The sequence below is a fragment of the Salminus brasiliensis genome, chromosome 16 (assembly GCF_030463535.1).
Source record: "Salminus brasiliensis chromosome 16, fSalBra1.hap2, whole genome shotgun sequence".
Lineage (NCBI taxonomy): Eukaryota > Metazoa > Chordata > Actinopteri > Characiformes > Bryconidae > Salminus > Salminus brasiliensis.
Window position 1 is genome coordinate 33707544 of NC_132893.1, and position 13071 is coordinate 33720614.

The 13071-nt window shown below is 46.3% G+C and overlaps 1 protein-coding gene across 1 annotated transcript in view; it reads left to right on the plus strand.

Moving 5' to 3' along the window:
* unc13bb (unc-13 homolog Bb (C. elegans)) overlaps positions 1 to 13071 on the plus strand; it is a 134370-nt gene that overhangs the window by 47214 nt on the left and 74085 nt on the right. Inside the window, exons 7-8 of the mRNA XM_072659139.1 lie at positions 143 to 200; positions 3928 to 4141. Of these exons, the coding sequence (XP_072515240.1) occupies positions 143 to 200; positions 3928 to 4141 (272 nt within the window). The remainder of the gene's footprint in view (positions 1 to 142; positions 201 to 3927; positions 4142 to 13071) is intronic.

Consider the following 13071-nt stretch of genomic DNA (forward strand, 5'->3'; position numbering starts at 1 on the left):
CTGTGTCCAAAACTAATGGTCAACATGGTTGTCTTGTCTAATAATAATAATATTAAAATGTTTAATATTGATAATAATAGCAATATCAATTCATTAATTTGTGTATTATGATGGTCTTTCTATTTTTACATGTCCAAATCAGTATCCACTGCAGGACGATGGGGGGAGACACCCGCTGCCCTTCGTGGCCTCGCAGTGCTGTGAGTACCTCCTCAATTTCTACACTAGATGGCAGCATGCAGCTACAGCCGTAGCCTCGACACACCTCACTGCTGCCCTGCACTCTCTATGGACTTTTCTGCTGCCTTCAAACTAATATACTAATACTGTCTGAGCCTCACTTATTTCACTGAGAGATGATGCTTTTCTGTGTGGTGGTGCTGTAGAGGGGGAGGTGTCATTTCTACCTCCTCCTCCTTTCACCTCTCTGATGTTTGATTCACCAGGCAACTATTTTGGATGGGCCAACTCGCAGAGTATGTAATAATTTTGCCATTACACTCCAGATTACCCCCTGTTTTTATCCTACCCCAGCTGTCCCCGGCGCTGCACAGTTTAGGGCTCTCCCTGCACGCTGGATTCAGTGGGATCAGGTGTGCTGAAGCAGGGAGAGCATTGAACAGTGCAGTGCGGGACTGGACCTATGCAGCCAAACCCTGAAAGCTGATTTTCCGTCCCTTGAATTCTTCCTTTCTTGCCCCTTCTGTTTACATTCCCTGGCTTGTAAGCTCTTCCCTAGCCATGGGATAGTCATGCACAACAATTCTAGCAACCATCAGTGAACACACGTACGCTGCCTGCACTGTATTGCAGTAATGTAAAATTAAGAGGGGACTCATATGAGGTTTCCCAGTGGAGCAGGTATCTAAGGGTTCGCTGTGAGCAATGGGGGATCACATCTTTGGATGACCAGGGTGCCACATGAACACACACATTCATGCCTATATACCTATTTATACCTCCACTGACCTCCACTGACCTCCAACTGACCTCCAACTAACCTCCAGTTATGTAATTATTTGAGTTGTAGCCTATTTTGAATCTCAGTATGATTGTAGGGAGTATTCATTCAGTGAGCAAGTGGCCTGTCTCCTGCTGAGATACCAGGGAATCCGACTAGATCTTATCAGACCTGACCATTCCCCACAGCCAGACCAAACACACAAGGTTGCTCAGAAGTCCATCAGAGGTCAACAGAACCTTGAAGGCATTCAGTTCAGCTGTGTGAACGCCGTCCACCCGTTCTTACATCCCTGTGCAGGATTCCGAACCTTTTGTGTTTGTGGTGAGGAAATCGTACACGGGCACAGCTTAGTTTATCATGGTCAGTCAAGTCCAGTCCATTCCAGGCCCGTCTGATCCAGTCTGGTCTAATCTAATCCAGTCTGATGAGGGCTATTTTGGGAGGAGCTTGTATACATTGGGAACTGTGAGAGGGGAAAGGATGATGAAGTTGAGTTTAAGGAGTGGGGTTAAGGTGAGGGTGAAGAAGAGGAGTTTAAGGAGGGGGATGAAGACGAGGATAAAGAGGAGGAGTTTAAGGAGGGGGATGAAGATGAGGATGAAGAAGAGGAGTTTAAGGAGGGGGATGAAGGCGAGGGTGAAGAAGAGGAGTTTAAGGAGGGGGATGAAGACGAGGATGAAGAAGAGGAGTTTAAGGAGGGGGATGAAGATGAGGATGAAGAAGAGGACTTTAAGGAGGGGGATGAAGACTAGGATAAATAAGAGGAGTTTAAGGAGGGGGATGAAGATGAGGATGAAGAAGAGGAGTTTAAGGAGGGGGATGAAGGTGAGTGTGAAGAAGAGGGGGTGAGGATGATGAAGAGGAGTTTAAGGAGGGGGATGAAGGTGAGGGTGAAGAAGAGGAGTTTAATGAGTGGTGTGAATATGAGGGTGAAGAAAAGGAGTTTAAGGAGGGGGATGAAGGTGAGGGTGAAGAAGAGGAGTTTAAGGAGGGGCATGAAGGTGATGATAAAGAAGAGGAGTTTAAGGAGGGGGATGAAGGCGAGGGTAAAGATGAGGGTGAAGAAGAGGAGTTTAAGGAGGGGGATGAAGGTGAGTGTGAAGAAGAGGGGGTGAGGATGATGAAGAGGAGTTTAAGGAGGGGGGATGAAGGCGAAGGTGAAGAAGAGGGGGGTGAAGGTGAGTATGAACAAGAGGAGTTTAAGGAGGGGGATGAAGGTGAGGATGAAGAAGAGGAGTTTAAGGAGGGGGATGAAGGCGAAGGTGAAGATGAGGGTGAAGAAGAGGAGTTTAAGGAGGGGGGATGAAGGCGAAGGTGAAGAAGAGGGGGGTGAAGGTGAGTATGAACAAGAGGAGTTTAAGGAGGGGGATGAAGGTGATGATGAAGAGGAGTTTAAGGAGGGGAATGAAGGTGAGGATGAAGAAGAGGAGTTTAAGGAGGGGAATGAAGGCGAGGGTGAAGAAGAGGAGTATAAGGAGGGGAATGAAGGTGAGGGTGAAGAAGAGGAGTTTATGGAGGGGAATGAAGGTGAGGATGAAGAAGAGGAGTTTAAGGAGGGGAATGAAGGCGAGGGTGAAGAAGAGGAGTATAAGGAGGGGAATGAAGGTGAGGGTGAAGAAGAGGAGTTTAAGGAGGGGAATGAAGGTGAGGATGAAGAAGAGGAGTTTAAGGAGGGGAATGAAGGCGAGGGTGAAGAAGAGGAGTTTAAGGAGGGGGACGAAGGCCTATAACACCTGCTGCACCTGGCAGTTAACAGTTGAGTTGAAGAGTCTCTTTGAAGAACCTTTCTGAAGAACCTTTCAATGGACAGCAGAGTTTTATGTAGGACAGTTGAAAGGTTCCTTGGCTTGTGATCCTAGAGGAACACTTTTAGTTGTCCTGGCTGTCATGTGTGTATGTGTGTGTATGTATGTAGGAATTAGGTATTAGGAACCTTTATGACCATCAGTGAATTCATGTGTTCAGGTGGAAAAAACAATTGCATGAGCATTTTTGGCTGAACAGGTGCATGAACCTCCTCCCTGAACCCCTTTTTGATATGCGAACCACGTCAGATTTTTATTGCTGGCTGTGTGACATGATCGTGTGTGTCTTTGTGTGTCCACTGTGTGCATGGTCAGCATTCATTTGTGTGCACACTATATGTCCAAACATCTGTAGACATCTGCATCTCACCTGCAGTCCCGGGTGTTAATGGGGAGTTTACCCGCCCCCTGCAACCCCACCCCCGCCCGATCACTGCTGTTACAGCCTCGACTCTACAGACTTGATGTTTAAACATTGCTGTGAGGAGGATTTGATTGCATTTAGCCTCTTCCAGAGCATCAGTGAGGTTCTGAGGATGCAGGTCCACTGCGCCACAGGCCAGTCGTGAGTGAAGGGCTTTATACTTTATACCGGCCGTGGTCATCGTGAGCTTACTGCGGCTGTTCCGGAGCATCCCTCATCCCTTCAGAGGAGCATTTTGCTCATTTGAACGGGTGTCTTGATACTTTTGGACATATAGTCAAGTGCAGGTCACTGTTGTGATGCTTTGTGTGGTATTGTCTTATGTATTGTCTTATTGAGGACTATCATGGAGAAGGACGCTCCATGTATTTTGGTGAGTCCTGTGGTTTACAAGCATCTGCAGCATATGGTCAGTTACCACAGATGGATTTTCCTGCACAGAGAACCGAGAACCTGGTAGAAGATCCATACTTGTTCCACGTCCAAGTCATAATCATCAGATTTTCATAATAAGCTCATTAACTTTCGGTTGTAGATGCCAGTATTTGGGCAGTAGATTGGGAAGACCTTCATATATACTATGATACACTTGTCATTATTATTATTTTTTTGGTTAGCCAGCAATCATCAGCGTGTTCTACCTTCAATCCTAATACTTTAATACTTTAACGTCTGATTTTATCCTGTTATACTGAAACCTGCTTTCCCTGAGCCGTTTATCTCTACCCCTACAGCACTGGATGATCTGGACAGTGCAGTGGACGACCGGGACAGTGACTACAGGAGCGAGACGAGCAATAGCCTTCCCCCACGCTATCACACCACAGCCCAGCCCAACTCCTCGCTGCACCAGTACCCCATGGGACCGCGTCTCCAGAAGCACATAGACTCCTGCACAGATTCTGTACATAGTTTTGAACTGGACTATAGAGACCATCACGCAAGCAGGTACAGTCTGATGCTGTCCTAGACAACATGTCGTTGTGTTTGTTCCACAGTGGAGCCGTACGGCATTACGTTTCAGAATGTGTAAAGCCTGGAAATGGAAAGGCCTTGTTTTTGAAATGTGGCTCCGGAGCTGCAGCGGAACTGGAGGCATTGATGTTATTGTCTGGCGAAGTCTTTAGAAAACAGCTTTACTTGGCCAGAAGTCCTTTTGTTGGTCTGTGAGATTCTCCCTTTGGCACTTCAGTGCCTCGTTGGGTTTGAAGCCATTTGTCCACTCAAAGCCTCAGTGCAAGTGGGGCCGTAGAGACGAAGGGCAATTCCAGTTTAATTGTTGTCACAGATATGGTGCAGATGTCCCGTATTGCTGTGTGGACGTCCGTATCAGCTGCGGTTATAACTTTTTCAAAGAGTTTAGATTCTGCATGGAGGGAACTGTTTGTTCAGTGCAGAAACTCAGTAAGTGCATTAGTGGGACAGTTGCATTGTTTAAATGTCCCACTGATGCACTAGGGGTTATGGGTTAGGGTTCGAGCGAAGCACTCCTCCAGAGTGAGGCCTGTTTACACCTGGCATTAACATATGCTTTATTAGCATCTTATATATGGATAGATAAAAAAAAATATATATATATATAATAAACTAATTTAACCAAAGTTCAAAATCTTATCTTATATTATTTTTATTGTTATTATTATTTAAATGTTATTTTATTTATATTATAATATAATATTATTATATTATTTATTTATTTAACCCATTTCCTCCCTAATTTGGATCGCCAATTCTCCAACCCATACATGCTCTCGCCTATCACATGCAATGAGGGCAAAGGCCTCCAATGTGCCTCCTACCCTCACATACGCAGCCATCCAGCCAGCATCTCTTTTCCCAAAAAGTTTAACTCCTCCTCTTCTCCCAGATTAACTAACACAGTCTTTACCTGCAGCTCTGGGAGCCGTCTGCTGCTGCTACGTCACGTTTGCAGCGAGGCTCTGAGTTTCCCTCTTCCTCGAACTTTCCGTTATACCTTAAATAACGCAGTGCTGAAATGCACACACCGTAACTGCAGCACTATTTAAGGTGGAATGGAGAGTTAGCATATCAGTTCAAATGAAGCTTGGTGTCCAATGGGTTCATGTTTATTTATCTGCTCCAGAGAGTCCTATTCTATTGGCAATACTTCTCTACAGGGACTACTTGCACATCTGTCTCAGCAATGCATTCATTAGAAGGGGTGTCCACAAATATTTGGACGCATAGTGCATTCTTTTGTTTCACTTTCACTTTCTACTTGCTCTCCCCTTGTGTGTATATATCAGTCACTCGACAGACTGAGCATTTCCTAGTTGCCCATCTACTTATTTGTGTGTCTTCTGTTCATCAACTGTTCAGAATGTCTGTCAAATGAGGTTCGCTGACGTTGTGCTCATACAGCAAATCATGCTTGAGTTTATTTTTTGAGAAACAGACACCATATTCCTTTATTCTGTCCACTAAACACATCAATTCTATATGAAATTAAAATTTTGAACAAATTAGGCTGGGAATTATAACCTGGCCCTCACAGTTTGTTGCGAGTCTCTTATTTTATTTTGTGTTAAATATTTTTTTTCTCTTTCTCTTTCCTTCTTTAATTCCCTCTTCATCTTAATCAACCTTCTCCCTTATAATAGAACCCTAAATCAGAGAGGCAGGGTGAGAATCATTCCTGTAGATTCAGGTATGGGAGTAGAGGAGTGGGAGGCCAAATACAAAACGTGGGGTCGAAGTTCCCTGGATGACTTCCTTGATCAGGAAGACGGGCACTGGAATGAAGAAGAAGGCCGTAAAAACGACAGGACGCTCCACATGGAAAGGACGGGTGACGACTCTGCGGTCAGACCGCTGCCCTCGAAGACAAAAGGCAAGGCCTCATTGAACGCTGCCTACCCTGAGGGCTACGACACCATTGACCGAAGACGGAGGAAAAAGCTCCGAGATCCAGGAGGGCTTCCGAACACTGCGGACGACTCTTTCCCTCCTGATCTGTCTCTCCTCCGCCAGAAAAGAGGAGAGTTCGTATTGCGTCAGGTGGCAGAAATGGAAGAAGAGGATGAGAAGATGATGCCGTGCCTCAGGCCATACAAAAATGGTTTGCTCTACAAGACGAGAATGTGGGCCAAAAACAAGCTGGAGAATACACTGGACAACTACGTAGCATATCAACAAGAGGAGGAAGCGGCGAGGCTTAGGGCCAGCATAGGTCTAGATTCAGAAGGCTCAGATGAGATGAGAAATTCAGTGGGTTCGGAGGAGGAATTGGAGGAAATTGCCTCTTTAGCCGAGGCATTCCATTCGGAGCATGGTCAGGGTAACGACCACTGCAGGTATGCTTTGATGTACGGTGGCTATAATGACAAACTTCAAGGTCATCGCGACAAGAAGGCCGCAAAGAATAAAATAGGGGGCTGGGCACCAGATTCGATGTTGTCTCCTGTGGAGGAACCTAGCGATGAGTATGTCGACCCCATGGATGAGCTTCAGTGCCTGGTCGAAACGGTGTCGGAATACCTGGCTGAAAAGGAGGAGGAGATCAGCAAATATGGTTCCCTGCCCAGATCTAGCAAATCAAGACTGTCTTCCCAAGGTAGTGCAAGGACGGAATCTGTTGGAGATGAGCAAGGTCTTACTTTTAAGGAGATAAAAGGAGAGAAATCGATGGAGGATAAAGAAAATAACTCGTCTGAACAGAGCTCAGGAGTGTCGGGGGTCAAAAATGCTGTGAACTCGCTGTTTAGCTCCTTCACAGATAAAGTCAGCCCAAGTTCAAAACAAGCGAGATCTAATTCAGCAGAACATTCAGAACCACCAGCCGGTGTTGCTGGAAGCTCTGGTTTATCTAAATTGTTCTCATTTATGCCAGTCTCCAAATCACCAAGCCCAACACCAGTAGCTGTGGTATCCCCCACGCAAGAAACTCCCTCAGATAGGAAGCTGCCAATGCCTTTTCTACCTTCAGATGTCAAGGGATCCCAAGAGATAAATCAACATACCCAAGCCAGAAGTCTCACCCAGGTACAAAATAATGTTGGCACTGCAACTCGACAAACTACAGAAGGGCAACGCCCATCTTCTGTAGACCCTCTAAAGGGGTTCCCACAGAAAAGTCTTCGAAACGACACCAGTAGAATTTCAGAAGATGGTTATTTTGATTTGAACAAGCTAGATGGAAATTCTAAGCATCCTTTGGACCATCCCAAATTTGTGTCAAGACCTGATGAATCAGGAAGTGAGAATCAGACTGATGCTGGACAATCTAGAACAACTGATTTTGTGGAACATTTGGAGACCACCTCACAAAAAGATTCAGGATTTCTCAGTCCTTTCAAGAAATCTTTTAGTTTCCTCATCTCGCCTGTGCCTCCTATGCCTCCTCACCATCAGACGCAAACAGTTTATCCTGTTTTCAGGTCAGAAGAGGATATACGGAAGGAAAATCCTGTGGATAACTCATTGCTTGGGGGCAAACTCAAACTTCCTTTCCTCTCTTCAGACAACGTGTCTGCCCAGCAGCCTCCTAAAGCGGAAGGTAGTATGTTATCCGGACTGTTAAAATTGGCCTCAGGCGATGAGACTAGTGTACCCAAAAACCAAAACCCACAGCAAAATCCTGCAAAGCCAGAACTTGCTGCTCCTGCAAACAGCAATTCTGCACCCAAAGTTCCCTCTTCAAACCCTGAGAATGCCAGAAATTCCCAGCCACAGAATATTTCTGGTCCTCCTCAACCAGAGCCTAAAGGGAATACAGATACAGGCTGGTTTTCCAATCTTTTCAAGACCGGGTCACCAAATGAAAACATTCAGACTGCTGCTCAGCATGGCCAGAGGCCAGTGAACCAAAGTTCTCAACCTCCACTTGGGTCCAATCAGAAAATGGCAGGCGGTGAACAACCAAATCTTGCCAGGACTGGTAACCAGCAAAGTAGGCAACGGACTCCAAGCACAGCTGGAATTGTAGAACATCACACTTCTTCTCAGCCAGAACCTCAAGGTTTGTTTTCTAGTTTGTTTAAATCCACATCCTCTGAGGATACATCAGGTGCTAGAGCAGCTCCCAATCAAGGTTTGCTCTCGGGTATCATGAAATTTGCCTCTACCAGCGATGTGTCCGTGGACACACAACCTAGTCAGACGCATACAAGGAATGTTCAAAGTCAAAGGATAAATTCACAGCAGACACAGATGCAACACCAGCCACCTCCTCAACCAAGTGCATCCAATCCATCGCAATCTGGAGGTCTCCTGTCAGGGCTTTTAAAATTTTCCTCTGCCGAAAATGTATCTGCAGCATCGGCAATGAACGTACCACCTCAACAAAGAGTCCCCCCTCAAAGTCAACCCTCTCAGCAACCTGTAGCATCTCAGCAAACATCTCAACAGGTCCCTCCTCAGCAAGGAGGTATTTTGTCGAGTCTTTTTAAGTTGGCTTCCAGTGATAATATCTCAAATACTCAAGCAAATACACCTCAGCAGCAACATGCTCCAGAAACTGGTCATCCTTCAAATCAACCTTCCTGTGAAACTCTACAGGGACAAAATCAAAATCGCACCCAGAAATTAGGTTCAAGTAATCGGTTAGATGATCAACAAACAGGTATGTTAGAGGGTTCCAGACAAAGTCAAAATGCACCTCAACCAGCAGCATCACAACAAGGTGGCCTCCTCTCTGGGATTTTCAAATTTGCTTCTTCAGACAATGCGTCCTCCTCTCAGGCTGCCCCAATTCAGCAAGCAGATGCGTCCACCAGTCACGCAAATCCAAACCACCCAAAACCCCAGAATGTGTTGAGAGAAAGCCAAAAATCCAGTCTTGAGAGTAAAGCCACTGTCCCTGAGCAACATCCTCCCCAAGAACAACAAGATGCCCAGTCAGGAATACTGTCTGGACTTTTCAGCAAACTAAGACCTTCACCTGAAGACCCGTCACAGAGCAGCTGCACTCCAGTTGACCAGAAACAGCAGCAGCAGCAGCAGCAGAGTTTACACAAGGAGATCTCTTCTTCCCAAAGCATCCCATCAAGTAGGCAGCTCCCTCAAGCACCATCTCCCGGTCAGGCTGCTGCGAGAGACCGCAAGCCCGCTGATCAGCAAGGCTTCATATCTGGTCTTTTCAATCGGACTTCGATAGAAGTGCCTTCATCTAAACCGGTGGAAGAACCTGTACAATGTACAGATCAGAGAACGAGTTCTACAAACTCCACAGGCTTGATCTCCAGCTTTTTCAAAAAGACTGCAAATGAAACCAGCTCAGAAATGGATCATGAAACGAAGAGAAGTGGTACATTTGATCATCTAGTTTCTGAGGGAAGGGGAGCTGCCACAAAAGTGCCTGTCTACAGTGATAGTAGTTTGGACCTGAGGACATCTGCGAGCTATGCAAGATCACAACATAGTCATCCAACGTATGCTTCAGTTAGTACTGGTGGTCTGTCTCAGTTCTGTAACTCTCCACACTCCAGCAATGTGAGGAACACGTCATACAGCACTGAAAATCTTCGGTCCTTCTCGTTTGGCCTCACAGGTCAAGGAGTGACGTCGCAGCAACATTTCCGGCAAAGCTACCCCTCCTTAAGTGGAGTAGAACAGTATAGCTGTCCAAGCGACTCTTTATTGTACACTCAGTACGGACTTAGTCCAACTATCGAACACTCTTGGATCCAAGACTCGATTCTGTGGCAACAGCTGAATGACCAGTCACTGGGATGCTATCCAGAGGAATGTGGACAGTTACCAGGTCGAGAGCCGTTACAGTCCTTGAGCTATAGAAGTGTGGATGAAGGTCAACAGTACTGCGCCACAGAACCCTGGATGGCATTGCAACAGCAACAGTACTGTAGGGATATGATCAACAACCCGGTTGGGCAGAAAATGTGGGGCAGCCATAACGATCTTGATCTGGCTAATAACCATGGGTACCACGTTGAAGAAGGTGGGGCTTTAAATTTGAGCAAAACTGGGAGTGCTAAATTTGGTAAGTGGCACTCATTCAATGAGGAGAGTTGTTACAGTTTGAATAGTGTGGCATATCATGAAGGATATTACGAGGAGAATCCCCCAAATTTGTCTTACTCCGCCAATGCTGAGTATATGTATAATGGTGCAGATGTGTACAGGCAGTCTGCGAGTAACCGAAGCCACCCTGATTTAACCGGTAGCCCTAACGCCTGGAATTATCCTCCTGCAACGAATGCAGATGCGGAAGACTACGCATATCTTGAAGAGTCGGAGTGGTACCAACAATGGCTCTTGCTTCTAGAACAAGGTTTGTGGTGGCCAGCTGATGATGGAGACTGCGGATACTTTGTCTACACTGATCATGAGTACATCTATGCACTGCTCACAGATGGATCTGGTCAGTACGTCTATGCATGTGCACCAGAAGAAGAGTTATGGAGGAATGGGCAGATGTCGGACAACTATCCTAGTGCCTGGCTCCATAATGAAATGGTGATGGTGTGCGGTTTTAAAATCCCTCTCTACAATGAAGATGAACTTCTTTGGCTTCCAGGACAAGCTCAGAGTGAGGTTCAGCTCTTGGGTGCACCCCTCGATCTGTCGGCTGCCTACAGAAAAGGTAACGAAATTATGAATCTGAACTTGGAGCGTTTCTCTCAGATTTTTGAGAGCTCCATTCTTGCCCAGAAACGGCAAGCTATGGATTTCTCATCCTATCGATTAAATAAGGTCAAAGTGGACACGAGACAGCAACTCCAGAACAGTGTTGCCTACCGGGATCCTTCTCTGGAAGCTGTTGATCTCACAGTTAATGGAGCTAGTTGCAATCGCTCAAACCTGAGTAGCAAAGGGATGAAGGAACTCATTTCTCAAAAAGTCTCAGTTTCCTTTTGCCCGACTTCAACGACAAACTCCTCAGCTGCTGGTGTTTACAGTTGCTACCAACCTCGTCAGAGACGCCGTTCATCCACTGGAATACAAGTAAGGCATATAGAGGACACTTCAGAGGAAGAGTGGCGGAAAAGAGTACAGGCTGGAGAGGAACAGCCAAATCGATCCATCAAGAAAATATCATCCTTCCTGTCTTCTGTTGTAGGAAAAGGCCCCGATTCTGAATCTAGCCCAGGCACAATTTTCTCAAGAACCTCCGCTACTATCAGAGATGCTGCACGTCCTGGTCTAATTCAAGGAAAATCTCAAGGCAAATCTGTTGTCTCTGAAATTCAGAATGAACATCAGACCAAGGGGATTCTCTCAACAGGTCTTGAGAGTCTAAAATCAAAGATCATAAAAGATGATCACCCTCCTGCTGTAGCACCATCACAAGGAACAACCCAGCAGACATCAAGAACTATTACAGGGCCTTCTAGAATCTTACCCAAAACACCAACAGGGCTTTCAACGTCCTCTGTTGAAGGTGCAACCCAGAAGCCTAAATTGGCTAGACAAGCTACAATGTCTCAACAATCTTCTGTGCCTTCACCCCCTACTGAGGTCACCCCAAACACAGCAAGTGTTGCAAAACCTACTATTTCCAAAGATGACCAGGGTGGAGAAAAACCTTCAGAACAGCCTCAGGGAGGCTTTCTTAGCTTTTTCAAAAACGCAGTAGGAATAGAAGAGCCAAAACAAGAATCTGTGAAATCCCTTCAAATTACAACGAATCAACCAGAGAAGAATGAATCTTCTCCTGGACTCAAAGGACCAAACGCGAACAAAGAGAGTGCAGGAGTGTCCAGTATTTTTGGGTCAATAGGAGACTTTTTTAATGTGGAAAGCCCTTCCTCTCAGCTGCCACAACAATCTCAGCCGTCCCCTACCAGTCCTCTACCTTCTACCAAAGGTTCAAGAAGTGAGGCTAAAAAAGACACAGGTCATCAAATTACATCAATGTCTGAAGGGACTCAGAAACAAGAAGCAACAAGTGGATTTATTTCTCGTAGTCGTTCGGATATGCCTGAAGCATCACAGACACCTCCTGGACGTGTCGCAACTAAAAGTGCATCCCAGATATTTTCCCCTAGTGCGAGTGAGGCAACCATTTCAGGGAGATCTCAAACCATGCCGCCAACTGGGCAGACAAAAGCAGAAACGTCCAACAAACCAACAAGTGGATTATTTGGCTTCTCCATTGGGGAAATAATCTCTGGGCCCACAAGCACCAAAGAGGAAACACCAGGTAAAGGACTGCTGTCCATGTTCGGCGGTTCTAGCGCACCACCTCAAAGTGCATCTGCTTCAAATCAGACTCCTGGAACTGCTCCCTCTTCTTCAAATGAACCAACAGCAACAAGCTTTCTTTCTATGTTCAGTGGCCCCAGTGCTCAACAGACTAGCACAGCCCAAATGAGACCGTCAGCATCTGGACCCCCTCCTCCCAAAGAGACACCAGGCATTAATTTACTGTCTATGTTTAGTGGTCCTGGTCCACAACAGACTTCATCACAAACCACTCAGCCGCCACCTCAAGGAGCAGCACCCCGACAAGATCCTCCAGGTAAGGGGTTGCTTTCAATGTTTGGCAGTACAGAACCAACCTCACAGCAGACTGGATCTATTTTCGGTGGAATATTAGGAGGATCGTCCACCGCCAGCGAGAGTCCAGCTAAAGGCTTGTTTTCTATGTTTGGAGGATCTAGTCCACAACCACCAGCAGGTCCACAACCAAAACCTGGGCCAGCACCTGGTGTACAAATTCCAGGGGCAGCTCCACCCAAAGAGCCACAGGGAAAAGGGATTCTCTCTATGTTCGGTGGTCCCAGTCCTCCAATGACATCACCACAACCTGAAGCAGCTTCTCAAAAAGAGCCACCTGGAAAGGGTCTGCTTTCATTGTTCGGTGGTCCCAGTCCTCCAATGACATCACCACAACCTGAAGCAGCTTCTCAAAAAGAGCCACCTGGAAAGGGTCTGCTTTCATTGTTCGGTGGTCCCAG